This window comes from Bufo bufo, chromosome 8 (genome assembly GCF_905171765.1).
Source record: "Bufo bufo chromosome 8, aBufBuf1.1, whole genome shotgun sequence".
Lineage (NCBI taxonomy): Eukaryota > Metazoa > Chordata > Amphibia > Anura > Bufonidae > Bufo > Bufo bufo.
The window spans coordinates 51,169,014-51,196,307 of NC_053396.1; the positions used below are offsets into that span (position 1 = coordinate 51,169,014).

A 27,294-nucleotide genomic window follows, 5' to 3' on the forward strand; every position below is an offset into this window, starting at 1 on the left:
TTTTTCTAGGTAATATCTGTGGTCCAGATTGAATCAGATTTTACATATATACAAAATGAGCATAGTACATTTACCTTAAATAATATCTTTGAGAATTATGAATTCAACAGTGTCACTAATTGAACTTGACTGATTGAGATGCTGCAATGGCAGAAATTATGATGTTGAAGTGTTTATCTTTATTGATTCTTTGAGTATAGATAATTAGATTCCTAATCATAAGTTTTTTTATTTTGTGTATTTAATGTTGGTATAAATTAGGTCAGTACATTTTTTTTTCAGGGGATAATTTTTTATCTTAGTTGTTTTTTGTCTCACTTCACTTTTGCACTTTCACTTGCACTTTTTGCACATTTTATTTGTTGTGAACAATGCTATATTGATGCTTTTATTTATTTATCTGTGGTTATAATGAAATATTTATTGTTATTTATAGTTTTTTATGGTTATGGTTTAATGACAAGAAATCATAAGCCACCGGTGAACAACTAATCCAAGGGGACATCAAAGTATGAGTAAACAGTCTTACCAGTGCAGAGAGGATAGCTGTTAACCCAATATTCAATGACCCATAAACCACAGCTGGTAATTCCTTAGTTGTCAAGGTATGGCTGTGTTATTGCCACCCAAAGTTTCCATGTACTGTTGATTATAGTAGAGCTGGAGTGGAAAATACTCTCCCTAGTATGTCCTGTCAAGGCTTTCTTGCCCTAAGAAACCTACTAAGGGCTTGTTCACATGACCGTGTGCCTTCTGCAATTTGCGGAACAGAACGGATGGCCCTTTGTAGAAATGCCTATTCTTGTCCCCAAAACGGACAAGTATAGGACATGACTTATGATTTTTGCGGAGCCACGCAACGGAGCAACGGATACGGACAGCACATGGAGTGCTATCCGCATCTTTTGCGGCTCCATTGAAGTGAATGTGTCCGCACCCGAGCCTCAATGGGGCTCGGATGCGTAATCAAACCACGGCTGTGTGAATGAGCCCTAATACTGAGTAATCGCTCTGGGAAGGGCAGTCCAGTCTAGAATTTGTCCCTGTTTTCCAAGCCCTAGATGTACCTCATCTGGGGAAATAGAAATTGATGCTCCAGTACAGGAATGAAAATAGTTCAAAATCCCTACATGTTTCATCTATTAAAAACAAAAGAAAAAAAAGCCTGCCATGTGACAGCTGCCTTTCCAGGACCTGACTGTGGCTCATTTGACCAGAACTCGCAGCATCATAATTGATTATAATGCTGTGAGTTTTTACCGGACTGTGAATCTTCTGTATTGTGCTCAAAATCAGCAACTTATGAAAAGGTTGAAGTGCAAATGTTATCTCTTTCACTTTTAGATCGCACAGGTCTCAGGAGATCATTTTGTTCTTAGCAGCTTTTTCATCACAAAATTGATCACTAAAGCTTTAATTTCTTTTAAAACTTCTCCAGATGCCTCTCCCAGAAGCCGATCTCAAAGTCTTAGTCGCTTACTTTGGAAACAAGCAAGTGTGGCTAGTGAACTGTGGGATAGGTTGACTGCTCGCAGTTTAGACCAGCATCGCCATCTGGAAAGAACATTAGAGCAGCTTCGGGATTTAGGAGTTTCCATGAAAGAAGCTACAGATGCACTGAGTCAAGCGGAGAGCGTGAAGACTACTTGGGAAGCAATTGGAGACTTGTTTATTGATTCCTTGCCCGAGCACATCCAGGCTACAAAGGTAAGTTAAGTGTGTACTATTGATGTGCCATTACAGTATATGCAGTATTAGTAAATTGAATGGCATGACATCTTACTTATTGTTTAGCTTTTTAAGGAAGAGGTAACTCCTATAAAAGACACAATCAAGATGGCAAATGACCTTGCTCATCAGCTAGCCCTATGTGATGTACACCTCTCTATGGAAAACGCACGTGAGCTTGAACAAATCAACAACCGTTGGAAACAGCTACAGGTACATGCAGTTTTTTAAAATCTGACACCTAACTCCTAAGCAGTATTTAAAAAGAACAGGGTTCTCTGCCAACAATATTGCCCTTAAATTTTCTTAAATAGGAATTCGAAGTGGGCTTTGGTACTGACTGGTACCTTGGTACCAAAGCTGACTTTGTATTCCTATTTTAAAATGTTTTTAAATACGCAGATAGGAATGCCGAAGTCTTTCACCGAAGTCTCGCGCATCTTTGGCCTATACATTTTAATGCTGTACGGAAACAGCATTAACAACAAAGTTTTATTTTATGAATCTATGATCTGAATCTCGATTCGCTCAAGTCTATTTATTACCTATCATTACTGCACAACAAAACACAGCAGAAATATTACTATAAGGACATCAGCTCCAGTAGTGATCCAGGCTTTCACTAAGAGGCTATCTAAAATCAAGTGCACAGTAAATATAAAACCATGTTATGTATTGTGTAGTTGCAACACTTTAGTATATTCCTATTGGTGCTCAGTTTGTCTGAAGATTGGCATCCAAAACCCCAGCCTAGTGTATTTTTCTTGTAAATGTAAACAGGCGTCACATGCGGGGAAATGGGCCGCTTGTCCATGCTTTACTTACCAGCCCACGTACATACACAAACTTAAAGGTCACTTGCCTGTGCGGTCAACACTAACCGGGGTACAATAGATATGAATAGGTCTTATGTGACTGTAGGGATAGGATTAGGCTAGGGATTTTATACATATACATATGTATACATATACAGTGTAATAGCTTATTTTGTTAATTTTTATCAATTAACAAAATGGAAATTAAATGAACAAAAGAAAATTCAAAATCAAATCAATATTTGATGTGACCCCCCTTTTGCTTGAAAACAGCATAAATTCTTCTAGGTGTACTTGCACGCAGTTTTTGAAGGAACTCGGCAGGGAGGTTGTTCCAAACATCTTAGAGAACCAACCACAGATCTGTGGATATAGGCTTGCTCCTTCAAATTCTTCATATAATCCCAGACAGACTGGGAGTCACTTCCAGGACTCCTTGTTCTTTATGCTGAAGATAGTTCTTAAAGGGATAGTCCGGGCTTTTTAATATTGATGACCTATCCTCAGAATAGGCCATCAATATCAGATCGGCTCGGGGCCGACACCCACGCCGATCAGCTGTATGAGAAGACGGCGTGCGCAGTGTGCATGTGCCGTCTCCCTTCACTCTTCCTGTCCGCTGCTGTATGTCTATGGGACCGCATACTGCACAATGCACGCTCCGTCTCCTCAAACTGCTCATCGGCAGGGTTGCCAGGTGTCGGACCCCCGCAGATCTGATATTGATGACCTATCCTAAGGAAAGGTCATCACTATTATAGGAGTTGTCCTGCTGCAGAATAAATTTGGAGTCAGTCAGTATCTCCCTATGTTTGTCAGCATTGAGGACAACATTTATTCTGAACAATTCCCCAACTCCATTTGCTGAAGTGCAGCCCCAAGCTTGCATGGAACATCTATCATGCTTCACTGTTTCATGCAGACACTCATTATTGTACTGCTCTTCAGTCCTTTAGCAAACAAACTGCCTTCTGTTACAGCCAAAATCTATCCAACAGTTAAGCTTGGCTGAAACTGGGTCATGCTATTACTCTACTACACTTACAAGTAAATTATTTGCTATGTAGAAATATCACCTCAAAAACAGTCATTTATTAGGTTAATGATGTTGGACTGCTATTTTTTGAACACTACTGGAGTTGGACATGTGGCTTGTAAGCCAATGCTGTGCAAACATCTGATGTTTTGTGTAGACGCTGTTTGCCACCCTAGGCTTGGGATGTGGTGTCCAATTGAACTTGTGGCAGAGAATGGATCACTACATGCCATTCTTCTAATCAGACAATCTGTCCATGCAGAGGTTCTCCTCTGTGCACCTATTACTGTAATTCCAGTTCGTTGTTGTTCTCTCAACCACCAGAACATGCAACGTTAACAGTACTGAAATCGCGGCCTCCGTGCATAGCAGTCTGCTGGAGTGATAAACCAAGTTCAAGGAATCTGCCTCGGTTTGTGAAAAGTGGGCATAACTGGCACATCGACGAACAGGGGGTATCGCATCCCACACAACTTGATCTAATTTTTATGGTTTATTGTAACTAAAAAAAACTAGGATTTATGCTGCTCCCACATGCCACAGATTGGAGCTAGGTCCTTGAAAATGTGATCATTTGCAGATCTTAGCAACAGCTACTATTTCAATTTGCGCAAACTTATGGTTTGTCCTTCTTGGTGTTTTAATTTTAATGTTGAGTAATGCATGTATATGTACAGTATATATATATATATATATATATATATATACTTAAATATAGTGAGGATTTGCTCTGGGAGGCAGGGTAAGCGGACGCAGTACAGAGGCAAGACAATTTTGTAAATCAAAATGTCAGTGTTTATTCACAAAAAGGCAAAAGAAAAACAACTCATTACAGTCTTCATGTTAATTCACACAATGAAAAAGTACAAAGAACAGACACATCACCTTGATAGCCGTTTTACCTGGCAGTCGACAGCAGGCTTTAGGGGGCCTGTTTCCCAGTGTGCAGCCCTCATGCGGCTCTCAATCTTCCAGCACAGCACAATGCTTCAGATCCCAAAACTAAGACCCAGGTGCTGCCAAAACCCGGATCGGCACTTAAACTCTGGTCCTGTATTTGATCTCACCTGGCTGGAAATCAGCCCAACCACCCATGTTGGGAGGAAAATACCTGCCTTACAAAACCCCTTGCTATGTCACAATATATATATATATATATATATATATATATATAAGAAAAATGGCAGCACAGACACAAAAGCAATAGCAAATGGGTGCAAAGAAGAAAAAGTTTCACTTGGGTGAATAAAAGTTTTTTTCTTTTTTATCTTGGAGTGCTGCCCTCTTTTTGATTTATATATATATATATTAGCAGAAGGACCCGGCTTTGCACGAGTATATTTAATCAATTTCATTTCATGTTTACGTGTGTCTTAAAAAGATATCAACAGTATCCCCCATAACAGTGACCTCTACAGTACCCACCCCTTTAACAATGACCTCCACAGTGCCTGCCCCTTTAACATTGATCTCCACAGAGCCCACCCCTTGAACAGTGACCTACACAGTGGCCACCTCTTTAACATGGAACTCCACAGTGGTCGCCCAGTGCCCACCCCTTTAAGAGTGACCGCATCTTTAACAGTGACCTACACAGTGCCTGCCCCTTTAACAGTGACCTCCACAGTGCCCTACCCTTTAACAGTGACATCCACAGTGCCTGCCCCTTTAACATTGACCGCCCCTTTAACAGTGACCTTCATAGTGGCCGCCCCCTTAACAGTGACCTTCACAGTGTCCGCCCCTTTAACAGTGACCTTCACAGTGCCTGCCCCTTTAACAGTGACCTCCACAGTTCTCGCCCCTTTAACATTGACTACCCCTTTAACAGTGACCTTCATAGTGGCCGCCCCCTTAACAGTGACCTTCACAGTGTCCGCCCCTTTAACAGTGACCTTCACAGTGCCTGCCCCTTTAACAGTGACCTCCACAATGCCTGCCCCTTTAACAGTGACCTTCATAGTGGCCGCCCCTTTAACAGTGACCTCCACAGTAGCCGCCCCTTTTAACAGTGACTTCCACAGTTCCCACCCCTTTAACAGTGGCCTCCGCAGTGCCTGCCCCTTTAACAGTGACCTCCACAGTGCCCGCCCCTTTATCAGTGACCTCCACAGTGCCTGCCCCTTTAACATTGACTACCCCTTTAACAGGGGCCCTAATAATGACTGCCCCTTTAACAGTGACCTCCACAGTGCCTGCCCCTTTAACATTGACCACCCCTTTAACAGTGACCTTCACAGTGCCCGCCTCTTTAACAGTGACCTTCTTAGTGGCCGCCCCTTTAACAGTGACCTCCACAGTACCCGCCCCTTTAACAGTGACTTCCACAGTTCCCGTCCCTTTAACAGTGGCCTCCGCAGTGCCTGCCCCTTTAACAGTGACCTCCACAGTGCCCGCCCCTTTATCAGTGACCTCCACACTGCCCGCCCCTTTAACATTGACCACCCCTTTAACAGTGACCTTCATAATGACCGCCCCTTTAACAGTGACCTCCACAATGCCCGCCCCTTTAATAGTGACAGCCCCTTTAACAGTGACCTCCACAGTACCTGCCCCTTTAACAGTGACCTCTACAGTGCCCGCCCCTTTCACATTGACCACCCCTTTAACAGTGACCTCCACATGCCCGCCCCTTTAACAGTGAACTCCACAGCGGCCGTACGTTTAATATTGGCCCATTGCCCCTATGCATGTAGCAGTGTAGTTGTGCCGTCATACGTCATATGACTGATTATTTAAGGACCTGCGGACTGCTAAATTCTGTGATCAGTTGTTATGGCAACCTGGAGTAGGACCTGCAAGCTTCTATTGGCTAATAAGGGATATGTGACCGTGTAAATGGCAGTTCGGATTTAAGTGAAAGGCTTGCTGGCTTCTATTGGCTAATGCAGGTCATTTTTTGGGAATATCTCATGAACGGTAAGTCCTATAGAGCTGAGACCCAGTCTAAAACCTTCCCGAACACCTGATGTACCTGTGTACAAAATTTTGTGAAGATCAGTCCAGTCATTTGGTCGCGCATAAAGAACGTCCAGACAGACGTCTAGACAGACAGAAACTCATTTTTATATACAGTACAGACCAAAAGTTTGGACACACCTTCTCATTCAAAGAGTTTTCTTTGTTTTCATGACTATGAAGGCATCAAAACTATGAATTAACACATGTGGAATTATATACATAACAAACAAGTGTGAAACAACTGAAAATATGTCATATTCTAGGTTTTTTAAAGTAGCCACCTTTTGCTTTGATTACTGCTTTGCACACTCTTGGCATTCTCTTGATGAGCTTCAAGAGGTAGTCCCCTGAAATGGTCTTCCAACAGTTTTGAAGGAGTTCCCAGAGATGCTTAGCACTTGTTGGCCCTTTTGCCTTAACTCTGCGGTCCAGCTCACCCCAAACCATCTCGATTGGGTTCAGGTCCGGTGACTGTAGAGGCCAGGTCATCTGGCGCAGCACCCCATTACTCTCCTTCATGGTCAAATAGCCCTTACTTTCAAAGTTTTCCCAATTTTTCGGCTGACTGACTGACCTTAATTTCTTAAAGTAATGATGGCCACTCGTTTTTCTTTACTTAGCTGCTTTTTTCTTGCCATAATACAAATTCTAACAGTCTATTCAGTAGGACTATCAGCTGTGTATCCACCTGACTTCTCCTCAACGCAACTGATGGTCCCAACCCCATTTATAAGGCAAGAAATCCCACTTATTAAACCTGACAGGGCACACCTGTGAAGTGAAAACCATTTCAGGGGACTACCTCTTGAAGCTCATCAAGAGAATGCCAAGAGTGTGCAAAGCAGTAATCAAAGCAAAAGGTGGCTACTTTGAAGAACCTAGAATATGACATATTTTCAGTTGTTTCACACTTGTTTTTTATGTTTATAATTCCACATGTGTTAATTCATAGTTTTGATGCCTTCAGTGTGAATCTACAATTTTCATAGTCATGAAAATAAAGAAAACTCTTTGAATGAAAAGGTGTGTCCAAACTTTTGGTCTGTACTGTATATATACTAGCAGAAGGACCCAGCTTCGCACGGGTATATTTCATCTATTTTATTTTATGTTTCCGTATTTCTTAAAAAGATATCAACAGTTTCCCCCATAACAGTGACCGCTTCTGTACCCGCCCCTTTAACAATGACCTACACAGTGCCCACCCCTTTAAAATTGACTTCCACAGTGGCTGCCCCTTTAACATTGATCTCCACAGTGGCCACCCCTTTAGCAATAACCTTCACAGTGCCCTCCCCTTTAACAGTAACCTTCACAGTGCCCGCCCCTTTAACAGTACCCACCCCTTTAACAGTGATCTTCATAGTGGCCGTCCCTTTAACAGTGACCTTCTCAGTGCCCGCCCCTTTAACAGTGACTTACACAGTGCCTGCCCCTTTAACCCCTTAAGGACTCAGCCCTATTTCACCTTAAGTACTTGGCCATTTTTTGCAAATCTGACCAGTGTCACTTTAAGTGCTGATAACTTTAAAACTCTTTGACTTATCCAGGCCGTTCTGAGATACAAGGCTTAGAATTTTAGAAGCAAATCTTGAAATTTTTCAGAAATTTACAAAAACCCAATTTTTAGGGACCACTACAGGTCTGAAGTCACTTTGCGAGGCTTACATAATAGAAACCTCCCAAAAATGACCCCATTCTATAAACTACACCCCTCAAGGTATTCAAAACTGATTTTACAAATTTCGTTAACCCTTTAGGTGTTGCACAAGAGCTATTGGCAAATGGGGATGAATTTTTTTTGCCTAATTTTCCATTTTAACCCAAAGCAAGGGTTAACAGCCAAACAAGACTGTATCTTTATTGCCCTGACTCTGCCGTTTACAGAAACACCCCATATGTGGCCGTAAACTACTGTACGGGCACACAGTAGGGCGTAGAGGGAAAGGTGCGCCGTATGGTTTTTGGAAGCCAGATTTTGCTGGACTGTTTTTTTGACACCATGTCCTATTTGAAGCCCCCCTGATGCACCCCTAGAGTAGAAACTCCATAAAAGTGAGCCCATCTAAGAAACTACACCCCTCAAGGTATTCAAAACTGATTTTACAAACTTTGTTAACCCTTTAGGTGTTGCACAAGATTTAATGGAAAATAGAGATACAATTTCAAAATTTCACTTTTTGAGCAGATTTTCCATTTTAATATTTTTTTTCCAGTTATAAAGCAAGGGTTAACAGCCAAACAAAACTCATTATTTATGGCCCTGATTCTGTAGTTTACAGAAACACCCCATATGTGATCGTAAAATGCTGTACGGTCACACGGCAGGGTGCAGAAGGAAAGGAATGCCATACGGTTTTTGGAAGGCAGGTTTTGCTGGACTGGTTTTTTTGACACCTTGTCCCATTTGAAGCCCCCCTGATGCACCCCTAGAGTAGAAACTCCATAAAAGTGACCCCATTTTAGAAACTACTGGATAGGGTGGCAGTTTTGTTGGTACTAGTTTAGGGTACATATGATTTTTGGTTGCTCTATATTACACTTTTTGTGCAGCAAGGTAACAAGAAATAGCTTTTTTGGCACCGTTTTTTATTTTTTTATTTACAACATTCATCTGACAGGTTAGATCATGTGATAATTTCATAGAGCAGGTTGTCGCGGTGATACCTATGTATACAATTCTTTTAATTTATGTAAGTTTTACCCAATGATTTAATTTTTAAAACAAAAAAAAAGTTTTAGTGTCTCCATAGTCTAAGAGCCATAGTTTTTTCAGTTTTTGGGCGATTATCTTAAGTAGGGTCTCATTTTTTGCGGGATGAGATGACGGTTTGATTGTTACAATTTTGGCGTACATGCGACTTTTTTGATCACTTTTATTACCTTTTTTTGGGAAGTAAGGTGGGCAAAATTTCAATTTCATCATAGTTTTTTATTTTTTATTTTTATGGCGTTCACCGTTCGGGTAAAGTAACATGACCGTTTTATAGATCAGGTCGTTACGGACGTGGCGATACCAAACGTGTAGGGAATTTTATTTTTTTCATTTTTAATCAGTGATAAATGTGTTTTTTGACTTTTACCTTTTTTTCACTTTTTTTTACTTTTTTTTTACCCAGACCCACTTGGTTCTTGAAGGTCCAGTGGGTCTGATGTCTGTATAATACAGTAAAGTACTCTATATAGGGTACTGCACTGTATTTTACTTACACTGAACAGATCTATGCCTTCAGCACAGATCTGTTCAGCACCATGGACAGCAAGACGCCTGAGAAGGCGTCCTGTTGCCATGGAAACCTTCCCCGTCTGCCACAACTTCGCAGACGGGGAAGGGTGAGGACGGGTCTGTCGGGGGGCTGTCTGGGAGCTCTCTCCCTCTCTCATCGGGGGGCTGCAAAGGCACAGCAGCCCCCCGATTGGAGAGGGAGGGAGCTCCCTGAGCTGTTAACCTTTTTCATACAGCGGTCCGTATGGACCGCTGTATGGAAAGGGTTAAAGAGGACCTTTCATCAGAATCAAGTATGTAAACTGAATATACAGACGTGTAGAGCGGCGAACAGGGATCCCCCTGCACTTACTATTATCCCCGGGCGCCGCTCCGTTCTGCGGTTATAGCCTCCGGTAAAGTCATAGTTAGGCTCCACCCAGTGGAGCCTGCCGGCGTCTCTTTCTCCTATGCTGTAGCGCTGGCCAATCGCAGCGCTCAGCTTATAGCCTGGCTAAGAGCTGAGCGCTGCGATTGGCCAGCGCTACAGCATAGGAGAAAGAGACGCCGGCGGGCTCCACTGGGTGGAGCCTAACTATGACTATACCGGAGGCTATAACTGCAAAACGGAGCGGCGCCCGGGGATAATAGTAAGTGCAGGGGGATCCCTGTTCGCCGCTCTACACGTCTGTATATTCAGTTTACATACTTGATTCTGATGAAAGGTCCTCTTTAAATAGCTGACATCGCATTACCGATGTCAGCCGTTTATACCAGGGTGTCAGCAATGTGCTGGCACCCTGGTATACCCACTGTACACCAACGATTATTCAATGGGAGGCGGGCGGGGGATCGCGATCCCGCCTGCCGCACCGCCCGCCTCCCGCACCGCCCGCAACCCCCCCTGCACCTCCCACCGGGCTAAAATCATTCAGGGGTGCAGGGGGTAATAAATATATATTTTCGCCACACTAAAGTTTCTGATCGCCGCGGTGAGGGACCGCGGGGATCAGAAACTGCAGAAATCGCAACAAACCCGGTTTGTTGCGATCGCGGACATGGGGGGGTCACGGGACCCCCCCACGCATTTAGCCGAGGTGCCTGCTCAATGATTTGAGCAGGCACCTTGTTCCGATCACAGCCGGGCGGCAGTGATCGGAACAACACATGACGTACCGGTACGTCATGGGTCCTTAAGGACTCGGGAGACATGCCGTACCGGTACGTCATGCATCCCTAAGGGGTTAAAAGTGACTTTCACAGTGACTGCCCCTTTAACAGTGACTTTCACAGTGACCGCCCCTTGAACAGTGACCGCCCCTTTAACAGTGACTTTTACAGTGACCGCCCCTTTAACAGTGACTTTCACAGTGACCGCCCCTTTAACAGTGACTTTCACAGTGACCGCTCCTTTAACAGGGACCTTGATAGCGCCCGCCCTTTTAATAACAGTGACCTCCACAGTGCCCGCCCATTTAATAACAGTGACCTCCACTGTGCCCGCCCCTTTAAAAACAGTGACCTCCACAGTGACCGCCCCTTCAAGCAGTAAAGAAAAATGGCTGGGTTGTTATGGAAACCTAAAGTAAAACTGTGTTTATGGCAGTTGGGATTTGAAGAGAAAGACTTGCAGGCTTGTATTGGCTAATGTGGGTCATTTTTTGGGAATATCTCAGGAACGGTACGTCCTAGAGAGCTGAGACCCGGTCTAAAACCTTCCCGGACACCTGATGTACCTGTGTGCCAAATTTGGTGAAGATCGGTCCAGTCGTTTGGTCGCACATAAAGAATGTCCAGACAGACAGACGTCTAGACAGACAGAAAGAAATAAATTTTTATATATATAAGAGATATATAAGATATATATATATATATATATATATACTAGCAGAAGGACCCGGCTATGCATGGGTATATTTCATCTATTTCATTTTATGTTTCCGTGTGTCGTAAAAAGATATTGACAGTTTCCCCCATAACAGTGACCTCTACAGTACCCGCCTCTTTAACAATGACCTCCAAAGTGTCCGCCTCTTTAACATTGACCTCCACAGTGCCCGCCCCTTCAACAATGACCTTTGCAGTGCCCGCTCCTTTAACAGTGCCTGTTCCTATAACAGTGACCTTCACAGTGCCCACCCCTTTAACAGTGACCGCCCCTTTAGCATTGACCACCCCTTTAACAGTGACCTTCATAGTGGCCGCCGCTTTAACAGGGACCTTCACAGTGTCCGCCACTTTAACAGTGACCTTCACAGTGTCCGCCACTTTAACAGTGACTTTCACAGTGCCCGCCCCTTTAACAGTGACTTTCACAGTGGCCGCCCCTTTAACAGTGACTTTCACAATGGCCACCCCTTTAACAGTGACTTTCACAGTGACCGCCCCTTTAACAGTGACTTTCACAATGACCACCCCTTTAATAGTGACTTTCACAGTGATCGCCCCTTTAACAGTGACTTTCACAGTGATCGCCCCTTTAACAGTGACTTTCACAGTGACCGCCCCTTATATATATATAAATATATATTTCTACAATTTACACGCGATTGTTTGTTTGGATTTACCATAGAAACACATAGATCTACATTTCACGTTTCACTTTAGATGAATTTGAGAAAGAAAAAATTGCTGTGATAGCAGACCAAGCCTTTAAAGTGTAATCATCATGTTTTCATAAAAAAAAAAAAAAATATTTAGCATATGTTACTGCTGCAGCAGCATTATGCATAAAGCAATCATTGGTTTCTTTATACCACTGTTTTCCTTGAGTTTTTCCCTTAGTTACGGCTGTTTAAACATTTACAATATGAGGAACTTCTCAAGATGGCTGCTCTGCCAGTTCTCTGAGGCCAAAACTGCTTTCCCTCACTTCACATACACACTTGCTGTAGCCAGCAGCTCCCTGCCAGCCAATCAGATTGGATTACTTAGAGACACGCCCCCTCACTCTGAAGCCTAATCCAGGCATGCAGTGTGAAGGACCACCCCTCTGTCTATTTGTCTTATTAGCCGGATACAATAGCAACTGTCTTTTAAGGGAGCAGTGGAAAGGGACAGGAGACATTAATGAAAGCTGTTATTATAAAGGTAATTACAGATCTTTTGACAATCATTAACAGACTCAGGTATATATGCTTAGCTCTAATAAACTAGCAAATAAAATAAATATGAGTTACACTTTAAAGAGTTGACATTGTTCAAATTTGATGGTACCTAAATATTTGTTCAGTCATATTGTATGTTTAGACAATGGCTTGACAGCCCATGAGAATATTCTTTAAAATGTGTGTAGAGACAAATGGAATAATTGTGTATATATATTATTATTCTTGTGCAGACTTCTGTTACAGAACGCCTCCGTCAGCTGCAGGATGCTCACCGTGACTTTGGACCGGAGTCTCAACATTTTTTATCTTGTAAGTTTTTTTTTTTTTTTCAATTGAACGTTAAAGTCTATGCACAGTAATGGGAACAATTTTTTTTAATTTTTAAACATTGCATTTTATAAATTTTGGTCTAAATATTTTTTTTCTAATTGATGTTTATTCAACAGATGCTGCTCTGATGGCTCAATCTATAGCCCTTATCCTGACAGCTCATAAACACTCATTACAACTAAAGTATTTTCAATCTGATAAGAATATGGCTTAACCCTTTCCCTTGGGGAGTTGGTGCTTAAGTAGCCATGGGCATATATCATACGTCCTTACTACTGATGGCTGGTTCTCAGACTGTATAGCAACTAGAGACACCATTCAGGGTTTGTTTTACATCTTACAATCGTACAAGTTTTAAAACAAGACTAAGACTGTAGCGCTAGTCCCAGTCAAGTCTGCATATACATGCAGCTTTGACTCCGAATCTGTTTTCCATGGACTATGTAGAAGAGCTAACAATGTTATCTTGGTCTTGTTTTAAGGTTATACTGTCAGCTTTAAAACAAAAGCATCTGTAGCTGCTGCACAGCCTGAGATATGCCCTGATAAAGCAGGCCTCTCCCATTCATCCAGCTGAGATGTCAGCCAGCCTGGAGAAGGAGAGGCGGGCCAGTAGGGTAGTGCTGACAGTCGGCAGGAGGAGGTAACAGAAAGTGTTCTCTTTCCCTGTCTATCTGTAGTTGTGTCCAGGGGGAGAATAACATGGATTTGTATTCATGTTAACAGTGTCCCTTCACCCATTATAAAGCATAATTGCTCTCTGATTGTGGGGGGTCTTTTTTTCCAGAAAAGCAGTGAGAAGATGAATGTTTTCTCATGTAATCACCCATCTGTGCCTAATTAGGCCTTTATTTACGTCATCATCTAGACTATCACCAGCATCTGGATCATGGTGCCAAATAAGTTGCACCAAACACAAACATCAATAAAGTTTACATTTTACACTGCCCCTATCCTGTCCATACCTGATCTATGAAATAAAATATATAGACTGTTTCTCTAGCAATACCCGTTACAGGCTGCAGTAATGACGATAATGATTATCACTTGAGAAGATGATGTTATACAATGTTTTCCATTATATTTTACTTATATAATACCTATCAATAAATATCAATAACTTAGATATACAATCCTGAAATATGTACAGGAACATAAATCCAGCTCCAGAAGGAATATTGCGGACTCAGCGTCTCATCCTACATGATGCACATGCACCAATTCCTGGCAGATATCGTTAGCTTACTGGTATTCTATCTAGAACGTCAGGCCCACATGACCGGTAATTTCTTGGTGACATCATTACATCTAATGGGCATGTGTATACAGTATATATACGGATGATAACATTGATATATACTATGTCTAAAAAAGAATCAGTGAGATTTAAAACATTACTATGCTATTGCTTTTTGGGAAATAAAGGAATACTTACTATTTGGAGGATGTGCTGCTGTTTTCCTTATAAAAATTTGAAAAGGGACTTTTCAAAAGGGAGGCTGGAGACTTTTGAACTGCGGGCATAAGATAAGTAAAGGACTTTGCTATTATAATGATTTATTTATTTGGAGTTGTGCTGTCGTTTTGGATAGGTAATATACAGCAGACACCCGCGGCTCCACGTTCATCGGTAATGCCGATCGCTGACATTTAACCCCTTAGATGCCGTGGTCAAATGCTGTGGCGTCCTAGAAGCTGGGAACCCGAAAGCATGCACTTCAAGGGCAAGAACATATCCCCCCGGTGGATATCAGGGAAGGCGTTTCTTGAAAGTAATCAACCTGAGCCTGTATTAGGCTTCCAGGCTCATTACTTGTATACTACAATTCAGGCCAGCAGGTGGCAGCACTGAACTGTAATATAGCTATTTCTGTGTAAGATAATGTAGAAAATGTCATTATCCTATACAAATTGCGATTTTATGATTGCATGTTGTGGTCCACCTGGGGAACTAAAAAAAAAAGTAAAAAAAATAAATACATTTTTAATATATAAAAGTCATTCTTCTTTCCGCAAAATACGTAAACAATAAAAAAAAATCGACATCATGGGTATCACTGTGTGCTAAAATGCCCATACTATTAAAATATTAAACAAATATAAATATAATAAAAAACTACGGTGAATGGCATAACGGAAAAAAATGACTTCGCTGTTTTTTCATCACTTTACCTCCCAAAAAATTTGAATAAAAAAGTGATCAAATTGTCATACACACCCTAAAATGGTATTAACAAAAACTAACACATCTCCGTAGACATAACTATATAAAAAGTTATAAGGGTCAGAATATGGCGATGAAAATAAAAAAATTATGTTTCTAAAGTTTTTTTTAGTATTAAAACACAAGAAAAACTATACATATGTGGTATCGCTGTAATTGTACTGACCTGGAGAATGAAGAGCACAAGTCTGTTTTAATGCATAGTGAACGCTGTAAAAACAAAACCCATAAAACTGTGGCGGAATTGCGTTTTTTTTTTTCATATTCACCCCATTTGGAATTTTTTCAAGCTTCCCACTACATCATCTGCAAATGATGTCATTAGAAAGTGGACTTTGTCCCGTAAAATAAAAGCCGTCTTACGGCTATGTGAACGGAAAAATAAAAAAAGTTATGGCTCTAGGAAGGCAGGGAGCGAAAAATGAAAACGCAAACAATGAAAATCGCTGCCTCAGGAGGAGGTTAAACCTATACACAAAAGAGGAGGTTTAACATGGCCACATCGCAGCAAGAAACAACTTTTTGCATGTTTGAATTTGCAAGAACCAAAGAGCTCAAACTTACTATTGAGACCCCTTAGCATGGCCACATAAAAAATCCATCTAGTCTCCGCTCGTAACATTTTCTTAATATGTGACACACTTAGGGCTCATGCACACAAACGTATTTTCTTTCCGCTTCCTGTCTGTTTTTTTTGCGGACCGCATGCGGAACCATTCACTTTAATGGGTCCGCAAAAACAACGGAAGGTACTCCGTGTGCATTCCGTTTCCATATTTATGTTCCGCAAAAAAGTAGTGCATGTCCTATTATTGTCCACAAATTACGGTCTGAGGCCCCATTGAAGTCAATGGGTCCGCAAAAAATACAGAACGCACACGGAACACATCTGTATGTCATCCGTATTTTGCGGATCCATACTGTAGAAATGTTATGCTCAGCCCATATTGCTCATGTGTTTGGTGATTAATAAGTTACTGTTTCCAATCCGAAAAAAAAACTATTGCATACGGAAACCATACGCATATGTTTTGTGAAATAACAGAACAGAAGAGGACTTAAATCAGAGGAAAAAAAAACTCAGATACGGAACAACGGATTGATGAAAAACGGACCGCAAAACAACAACTGTCGTGTGCATGAGCCCTTATTCCTAGGGGTTTCAATAGTAAGATTAAGCTCTTTGTTTCTTGCAAATTCCAACATTCAAAAAGCTGTTCTTTGCTGCAGTGTCACCATGTTAACCCCTCCCGATCAGCTGTTTGAAGAGAAGGCAGCAGTATGGCAGGCGCAGCACTATGAAGTGCAGTATCTCTGACTTTTAGTCTAACCAGACTGTCTATTACTCTGTAATTCCTCTAGCGCCGTTCTATGGAAACAGTAGGTTTAAAGAGCACACCAAATGCTTGAAATAACTTCTTTATTAACTTCAACTTTTCTTCATATAACACTGCCGCCTCCGCAGCAGATAGTCCATGTGCATAACACGTGTTGAAAAGATATCACAAAATGACGGTATGCATAAGATGGTGGTTTAACTGTTCAATCTTGTCATTCAACATAAAATGGTGGATATATTTATCTCTTCAGTATCTGTACTGTCACTTTTAACCACCTCAGCCCCTATAGCTTAAACACCCTTAATGACCAGGCCACTTTTTACACTTCTGACCTACACTACTTTCACCGTTTATTGCTCGGTCATGCAACTTACCACCCAAATGAATTTTACCTCCTTTTCTTCTCACTAATAGAGCTTTCATTTGGTGGTATTTCATTGCTGCTGACATTTTTACTTTTTTTGTTATTAATCGAAATTTAACGATTTTTTTTGCAAAAAAATGAAATTTTTCACTTTCAGTTATAAAATTTTGCAAAAAAAACGACATCCATATATAAATTTTTCTCTAAATTTATTGTTCTACATGTCTTTGATAAAAAAAAATGTTTGGGTAAAAAAAAAAAATGGTTTGAGTGAAAGTTATACCATACAAACTATGGTACAAAAATGTGAATTTCCGCTTTTTGAAGCAGCTCTGACTTTCTGAGCACCTGTCATGTTTCCTGAGGTTCTACAATGGCCAGACAGTACAAACACCCCACAAATGACCCCATTTCGAAAAGTAGACACCCTAAGGTATTCGCTGATGGGCATAGTGAGTTCATAGAACTTTTTATTTTTTGTCGCAAGTTAGTGGAAAATGATGATTTTTTTTTTCTTACAAAGTCTCATATTCCACTAACTTGTTGTGACAAAAAATAAAAACTTCTATGAACTCACTATGCCCATCAGCGAATACTTTGGGGTGTCTTCTTTCCAAAATGGGGTCACTTGTGGGGTAGTTATACTGCCCTGGCATTCTAGGGGGCCAAATGTGTGGTAAGTAGTTTGAAATCAAAATGTGTAAAAAATGGCCGGTGAAATCCGAAAGGTGCTCTTTGGAATGTCATTTTACATATACCCATGCTGGGTGAGATAAATATCTTGGTCAAATGCCAACTTTGTATAAAAAAATGGGAAAAGTTGTCTTTTGCCGAGATATTTCTCTCAACCAGCATGGGTATATGTAAAATGACACCCCAAAACACATTCCCCAACTTCTCCTGAGTACGGAGATACCACATGTGTGACACTTTTTTGCAGCCTAGGTGGGCAAAGGGGCCCACATTCCAAAGAGCACCTTTCGGATTTCACCGGTCATTTTTTACACATTTTGATTTCAAACTTCTTACCACACATTTGGGCCCCTAGAATGCCAGGGCAGTATAACTACCCCACAAGTGACCCCATTTTGGAAAGAAGACACCCCAAGGTATTCGCTGATGGGCATGGCGAGTTCCTAGAATTTTTTATTTTTTGTCACAAGTTAGCGGAAAATGATTTTTAATTTTTTCTTACAAAGTCTCATATTCCACTAACTTGTGACAAAAAATAAAAAATTCCATGAACTCACTATGCCCATCTGCGAATACCTTGGGGTGTCTTCTTTCCAAAATGGGGTCACTTGTGGGGTAGTTATACTGCCCTGGCATTCTAGGGGCCCAAATGTGTGGTAAGAAGTTTGAAATCAAAATGTGTAAAAAATGACCGGTGAAATCCGAAAGGTGCTCTTTGGAATGTGGGCCCCTTTGCCCACCTAGGCTGCAAAAAAGTGTCACACATGTGGTATCTCCGTACTCAGGAGAAGTTGGGGAATGTGTTTTGGGGTGTCATTTTACATATACCCATGCTGGGTGAGAGAAATATCTTGGTCAAATGCCAACTTTGTATAAAAAAATGGGAAAAGTTGTTTTTTGCCAAGATATTTCTCTCACCCAGCAAGGGTATATGTAAAATGACACCCCAAAACACATTGTACAACTTCTCCTGAGTACGGAGATACCACATGTGTGACACTTCTTTGCAGCCTAGGTGGGCAAAGGGGCCCACATTCCAAAGAGCACCTTTCGGATTTCACCGGTCATTTTTTACACATTTTGATTTTCAAACTTCTTACCACACATTTGGGCCCCTAGAATGCCAGGGCAGTATAACTACCCCACAAGTGACCCCATTTTGGAAAGAAGACACCCCAAGGTATTCCGTGAGGGGCATGGCGAGTTCCTAGAATTTTTTTTTTTTTTCACAAGTTAGCGGAAAATGATGATTTTTTTATTTTTTATTACAAAGTCTCATATTCCACTAACTTGTGACAAAAAATAAAAACTTCCATGAACTCACTATGCCCATCAGCGAATACCTTGGGGTGTCTTCTTTCCAAAATGGGGTCACTTGTGTGGTAGTTATACTGCCCTGGCATTCTAGGGGCCCTAATGTGTGGTAAGTAGGTAAATGACCTGTGAAATCCGAAAGGTGCTCTTTGGAATGTGGGCCCCTTTGCCCACCTAGGCTGCAAAAAAGTGTCACACATGTGGTATCGCCGTATTCAGGAGAAGTTGGGCAATGTGTTTTGGGGTGTCTTTTTACATATACTCATGCTGGGTGAGAGAAATATCTCGGTAAAAGACAACTTTTCCCATTTTTTATACAAAGTTGGCATTTGACCAAGATATTTATCTCACCCAGCATAAGTATATGTAAAATGACACCCCAAAACACATTGCCCAACTTCTCCTGAGTACGGCGATACCAGATGTGTGACACTTTTTTGCAGCCTAGATGCGCAAAGGGGCCCACATTCCTTTTATGAGGGCATTTTTAGACATTTGGATCCCAGACTTCTTCTCACGCTTTAGGGCCCCTAGAATGCCAGGGCAGTATAAATACACCACATGTGACCCCATTTTGGAAAGAAGACACCCCAAGGTATTCAATGAGGGGCATGGCGAGTTCATAGAATTTTTTTTTTTTTGGCACAAGTTAGCGGAAATTGATATTTATTTATTTTTTCTCACAAAGTCTCCCTTTCCGCTAACTTGGGACAAAAATTTCAATCTTTCATGGACTCAATATGCCCCTCACGGAATACCTTGGGGTGTCTTCTTTCCGAAATGGGGTCACATGTGGGGTATTTATACTGCCCTGGCATTCTAGGGGCCCTAAAGCGTGAGAAGAAGTCTGGAATATAAATGTCTAAAAAATTTTACGCATTTGGATTCCGTGAGGGGTATGGTGAGTTCATGTGAGATTTTATTTTTTGACACAAGTTAGTGGAATATGAGACTTTGTAAGAAAAAAAAAAATAATTTCCGCTAACTTGGGCCAAAAAAATTTCTGAATGGAGCCTTACAGGGGGGTGATCAATGACAGGGGGGGTGATCAATGACAGGGGGGTGATCAGGGAGTCTATATGGGGTGATCACCCCCCTGTCATTGATCACCCCCCTATAAGGCTCCATTCAGATGTCCGTATGTATTTTGCGGATCCGATCCATGTATCAGTGGATCCGTAAAAATCATACGGACATCTGAATGCAGCCTTACAGGGGGGTGATCAATGACAGGGGGGTGATCAATGACAGGGGGGTGATCAGGGAGTCTATATGGGGTGATCACCCCCCTGTAAGGCTCCATTCAGATGTCCGTATGTGTTTTGCGGATCCGATCCATGTATCAGTGGATCCGTAAAAATCATACGGACATCTGAATGCAGCCTTACAGGGGGGTGATCAATGACAGGGGGGTGATCAGGGAGTCTATATGGGGTGATCACACCCCTGTCATTGATCACCCCCCCCTATAAGGCTCCATTCAGATGTCCGTATGTGTTTTGCGGATCCGATCCATGTATCAGTGGATCCGTAAAAATCATACGGACATCTGAATGCAGCCTTACAGGGGGGTGATCAATGACAGGGGGGTGATCAATGACAGGGGGGTGATCAATGACAGGGGGGTGATCAGGGAGTCTATATGGGGTGATCACCCCCCTGTAAGGCTCCATTCAGATGTCCGTACGTGTTTTGCGGATCCGATCCATGTATCAGTGGATCTGTAAAAATCATACGGACATCTGAATGCAGCCTTACAGGGGGGTGATCAATGACAGGGGGGTGATCAGGGAGTCTATATGGGGTGATCACTCCCCTGTCATTGATCACCCCCCCTATAAGACTCCATTCAGATGTCCGTATGTGTTTTGCGGATCCGATCCATGTATCAGTGGATCCGTAAAAATCATACGGACATCTGAATGCAGTATTACAGGGGGGTGATCAATGACAGGGGGGTGATCAATGACAGGGGGGTGATCAGGGAGTCTATATGGGGTGATCACCCCCCTGTAAGGCTCCATTCAGATGTCCGTACGTGTTTTGCGGATCCGATCCATGTATCAGTGGATCCGTAAAAATCATACGGACATCTGAATGCAGCCTTACAGGGGGGTGATCAATGACAGGGGGGTGATCAGGGAGTCTATATGGGGTGATCACCTCCGTCATTGATCACTCCCCTGTAAGGCTCCATTCAGATGTCCGTACGTGTTTTGCGGATCCGATCCATGTATCAGTGGATCCGTAAAAATCATACGGACATCTGAATGCAGCCTTACAGGGGGGTGATCAATGACAGGGGGGTGATCAATGACAGGGGGGTGATCAGGGAGTCTATATGGGGTGATCACCTTCGTCATTGATCACTCCCCTGTAAGGCTCCATTCAGATGTCCGTACGTGTTTTGCGGATCCGATCCATGTATCAGTGGATCCGTAAAAATCATACGGACATCTGAATGCAGCCTTACAGGGGGTGATCAATGACAGGGGGGTGATCAGGGAGTCTATATGGGGTGATCACCTCCGTCATTGATCACTCCCCTGTAAGGCTCCATTCAGATGTCCGTACGTGTTTTGCGGATCCGATCCATGTATCAGTGGATCCGTAAAAATCATACGGACATCTGAATGCAGCCTTACAGGGGGGTGATCAATGACAGGGGGGTAATCAATTAAAGGGGGGTGATCAGGGAGTCTATATGGGGTGATCACCCCCGTCATTGATCACCCCCCTGTAAGGCTCCATTCAGACGTCCGTATGCGTTTTACGGATCCGATCCATCTATCAGTGGATCCGTAAAAATCATACGGACATCTGAATAGAGCCTTACAGGGGGGTGATCAATGACAGGGGGTGATCAGGGAGTCTATATGGGGTGATCAGGGGTGATCAAGGGTGAATAAGGGGTTAATAAGTGACAGGGGGGGGGTGTAGTGTAGTGGTGCTTGGTGCAACATATTACTGAGCTACCTGTGTCCTCTGGTGGTCGATCCAAACAAAGGGGACCACCAGAGGACCAGGTAGCAGGTATATTAGATGCTGTTAATAGCGTCTAATATACCTGTTAGGGGCTAAAAAAAATCACATCTCCAGCCTGCCAGCGAACGATCGCCGCTGGCAGGCTGGAGATCCACTCTCTTACCTTCCGTTCCTGTGAGCGCGCGCGCCTGTTTGCGCGCGTTCACAGGGAATCTCGCGTCTCGCGAGATGACGCGTAGATGCGTGACTCTGCGCAGCGCTGCCACCTCCGGAACGCGAATCTGCGTTAGGCGGTCCGGAGGTGGTTAAGTTATTTAAGCACTTTATGATCACATCTGAGGTCTAACTAATAGTTCTACTTGCAGTATGCAGTTAGCAGTGACTATTTGCAGATTGGTTGAGTATGATCTGGTATGGTTGTATGCAATTTGGATTGCAATATGGAATCTGAATGCTTGCAATTGTATGCTTGCAATTTGCAGCTTGCAATTTGTATTTGCAATTGTATGCTTGCAATTTTAATTTGTAATTGTATGGTTGCAATTGTAGTTTGGTGGAACTGTAAGTAAACACATATATATCTAGTTCAGTATACAGTTCTAAACACAATACTAACAATATGAACATTATATAACTTGTTTTAAATACCTATATTGGCCTCTTGTTCCCATAAAACTCAGCTCTCAGTGGAGTGAATGTCTCTTCAGCTCCTGTCTCTGGTGAATAATGATTCTAGCAGCAGGAGCTGGGGGAATTCCCAGACAGGCTGTGTGTAAGGCTGGCTGTGATTGGTGAAAACTCTTGCTGTATGAGAAGTTGGCTGGGATTGGTCTAGACTTCTGCCCAGTTACAGCAGATTAACACTATACTTTCTGTTGTTTCTGCTGTGTCACTCAGCTTACCTTACATTACAAAAGGAATCTTAAAGGCATATTATCTTTTTCTGCTTCTGTGAACACAAAATATAACAGTTATATGACATCCAAAACCTGATGTCACAGTAAATAACTCTGCTTTTGTCTTTAAAACATAAACATAGGAACTGTATTAAGGTTATTACACACATACAGTGGCGGAAATAATTATTTGACCCCTCACTGATTTTGTAAGTTTGTCCAATGACAAAGAAATGAAAAGTCTCAGAACAGTATCATTTCAATGGTAGGTTTATTGTAACAGTGGCAGATAGCACATCAAAAGGAAAATCGAAAAAATAACTTTAAATAAAAGATAGCAACTGATTTGCATTTCATTGAGTGAAATAAGTATTTGAACCCCTACCAACCATTAAGAGTTCTGGCTCCCACAGAGTGGTTAGACACTTCTACTCAATTAGTCACCCTCATTAAGGACACCTGTCTTAACTAGTCACCTGTATAAAAGACACCTGTCCACAGAATCAATCAATCAAGCAGACTCCAAACTCTCCAACATGGGAAAGACCAAAGAGCTGTCCAAGGATGTCAGAGACAAAATTGTAGACCTGCACAAGGCTGGAATGGGCTACAAAACCATTAGCAAGAAGCTGGGAGAGAAGGTGACAACTGTTGGTGCGATTGTTCGAAAATGGAAGGAGCACAAAATGACCATCAATCGACCTCGCTCTGGGGCTCCACGCAAGATCTCACCTCGTGGGGTGTCAATGGTTCTGAGAAAGGTGAAAAAGCATCCTAGAACTACACGGGAGGAGTTAGTTAATGACCTCAAATTAGCAGGGACCACAGTCACCAAGAAAACCATTGGAAACACATTACACCGCAATGGATTAAAATCCTGCAGGGCTCGCAAGGTCCCCCTGCTCAGGAAGGCACATGTGCAGGCCCGTCTGAAGTTTGCCAATGAACACCTGAATGATTCAGAGAGTGACTGGGAGAAGGTGCTGTGGTCTGATGAGACCAAAATAGAGCTCTTTGGCATTAACTCAACTCGCTGTGTTTGGAGGAAGAAAAATGCTGCCTATGACCCCCAAAACACCGTCCCCACCGTCAAGCATGGGGGTGGAAACATTTTGCTTTGGGGGTGTTTTTCTGCTAAGGGCACAGGACAACTTATTCGCATAAACGGGAAAATGGACGGAGCCATGTATCGTGAAATCCTGAGCGACAACCTCCTTCCCTCTGCCAGGAAACTGAAAATGGGTCGTGGATGGGTGTTCCAGCACGACAATGACCCAAAACATACAGCAAAGGCAACAAAGGAGTGGCTCAAGAAGAAGCACATTAAGGTCATGGAGTGGCCTAGTCAGTCTCCGGACCTTAATCCAATCGAAAACCTATGGAGGGAGCTCAAGCTCAGAGTTGCACAGAGACAGCCTCGAAACCTTAGGGATTTAGAGATGATCTGCAAAGAGGAGTGGACCAACATTCCTCCTAAAATGTGCGCAAACTTGGTCATCAATTACAAGAAACGTTTGACCTCTGTGCTTGCAAACAAGGGTTTTTCCACCAAGTATTAAGTCTTTTTTTGTTAGAGGGTTCAAATACTTATTTCACTCAATGAAATGCAAATCAGTTGCTATCTTTTATTTAAAGTTATTTTTTCGATTTTCCTTTTGATGTGCTATCTGCCACTGTTACAATAAACCTACCATTGAAATGATACTGTTCTGAGACTTTTCATTTCTTTGTCATTGGACAAACTTACAAAATCAGTGAGCGGTCAAATAATTATTTCCGCCACTGTATAAGCTATACTAGCAACCTAGGACAGGTCTTAGCTGGCCAGCTACACTCCTACCAAAATTACCTATAATTCTATGTTCTTAGTGGTAGGACTTGAACATGAATTTGAGGAATTTTCCATCAGGTTCTCAACTTCCAAGTGTCTTTTATCACTCTCAAGTATAACAACTAACTTCTGTATAGGACCTTCCAACTTGAGTGGTGTAGTGGAATCGTTTTCCTTTTTTGTCAAGTTTTGAGTCTCCTATTTTTAACAACACTCTTCTTACTAGTTTGTCTTCATCCTTTTTAACTTCTAGAACTTTGGCCAATTTACATTGACTTCTAGGTAATTCTTCTTCTTTCACTAACACTAAGTCACCAACTTGGACATTTCTTCTGGGTGTTTGCTATTTACTTCTTAGCATAAGATTGGCTAAGTACTCTTTCCTCCATCTATTCCAAAACTGTTCTGATAGTTATTTAACTCTTCGCCATCTCCTTTTAGCATATAAATCCTCTTTGGTGAACTTGGCAGGCGGTGGCTGTATGTAATCCGACTTAAGGTGGAGTAGATGGTTGGGAGTTAAAGGGCCCAAACTTGTCGGATCGTTGATGTTATCAACTGTAAGTGGACGACTGTTAACAATAGACATTACTTCATAGAATAGGGTCCTAAGTGAAGCATCATCTATTCTTCCGGCGTTCTTTTTCAACACTGAACTTAACACATTTCTCACACTTCTGATTTGTCTTTCCCAAACTCCTCCTGTATGGCTTGCATGTGGAGCATTGATATGGAAATCACACTGTTTCTCTAACACTCAGTTACTTTTTCTTTATCGATCTCTTTTAGAGCTTTCTTCAATTCATTATTTGCTCCAACAAAATTAGATCCTTGGTCAGATCTAAACTCTCTGACAGTACCTCTAATGGCTATGAAACATCTCAAGGCGTTGATGAATGCGTCAGTTGACATATCTTCTAACATTTCCAGATTAATCGCTCTGGAACTCAGACATGTAAATATTAGTCCATATCTCTTGTACTCCTTGCGGTTTTGCTTGGTGATGAATGGGTCCAAGCAATCCATTTTGCTATAAAGAAATGGTGGTGATGGGTTTACACGATCTGTCGGTAAATCTGCCATTCTTTGTTCTTCGGTAGGTCTACGTGCCTTTCTGCAGACTACACATTTACTTATATACTTTGCTATAACTTTGCTTCCTTTCACAATCCAGTAACCGCCTTCTCTCAAACAGCTTTGGGTAAAGCTTCTTCCTTGATGCAAGGATATGTTGTGGTAGGGATCAATAATCAATCTTGTGAAGGTAGAGTTTTTGGGTAGAATTGCTGGATGCTTCACTCTGCTAGGTAACGATGCATTTTCCAGTCTCCCTCCAACCTTCAGAATACCATCCTGCAGAACAAGATTTAGCTTCTACAATGGTTGGTTGTTTGGAAGCCTTTTAGGTTCTTGACTAAGTCTCTTCAACTCTTCATTGTAGAATCTCTCTTGAATGAGTCTTATGACTGTTTCTTCAGCTTTCATTCTTTCTTCTACATTCAACAATTCCTTCTTTCTGATTCCCTTTGCCAAACGTTGAATTCGAGCTACTACATTTATGACTGTATTCCATTTTGTACATCTGGCTAGTCTTTCAAGTATGTCATCTTGACACTTGGCAGCAGTGCTCAATGTTTGTACAACTTTTACTTCTGGATCGCCCATAGACAATTCTGTGTAACCTTTACTGGGCGTGATTTCCTTTTCTCAAATGAACTCTGGACCCGTGAACCAGTTTGAATTTTCCAATTCTGTTACATTCTGGCCTCTTGAAGCATGATCTGCTGGGTTATGCTTTGTGTCAATGTGATGCCAATGTTCCGGATTTGTTATTACCCGGATTTTCTCAACTCTGTTGGCAACAAAGATATGGAATCTTCGAGCTTCGTTATTTATGTATCCTAGGACAACTTGTCTGTCCAAAAATATTCTTCATCTATTTTCAATTCCAATTCTTCTCTCAGAAACTTGCTGACTGATGCTGAAACTACGGCTGCTGTCAGTTCAAGTCTTGGTATTGTCTGAATACTGGTAGGTGCAACTCTGGCCTTCCCCATAACTAGGGCACAGTGTATCTTTTCTTCTTCTATTACTCTGATGTGGGAGCACTGACCATAACCATAACTACTGGCATCTGAACAGTGATGAAGTTCTATTTTCTTGTAATTTCGGAAATCATGAGGTACAAAACATCTGTGTATCCGAACTTCTCTCAAGTTTTGCAAGTCTCTTATCCAACTCTGCCACCTTGGTCTCAAATTTTCAGGTATGGGCTCATCCCATCCCAACTTCTGTCTGCATAATTCTTGCAGTATTTATTTTGAGGATTACTGCGACCAAGAATCCCAATAGAAGCCACTGCGGAGAAAATGGTACTTCTAGTTGCAACTTTCTCTTCAATAGATACTTCAAAGAAGAACTTGTCGTTCTCTACATTCCATCTCAATCCAAGTACGTTCTGA

At 42.0% G+C, this 27,294-nt stretch overlaps 1 protein-coding gene across 1 annotated transcript in view; it reads left to right on the forward strand.

Annotated features, from left to right (window-relative positions):
- Window positions 1-27,294, forward strand: part of DRP2 (dystrophin related protein 2) — a 406,196-nt gene that overhangs the window by 127,481 nt on the left and 251,421 nt on the right. Inside the window, exons 5-7 of the mRNA XM_040405377.1 lie at window positions 1,439-1,707; window positions 1,795-1,941; window positions 13,086-13,164. Of these exons, the coding sequence (XP_040261311.1) occupies window positions 1,439-1,707; window positions 1,795-1,941; window positions 13,086-13,164 (495 nt within the window). The remainder of the gene's footprint in view (window positions 1-1,438; window positions 1,708-1,794; window positions 1,942-13,085; window positions 13,165-27,294) is intronic.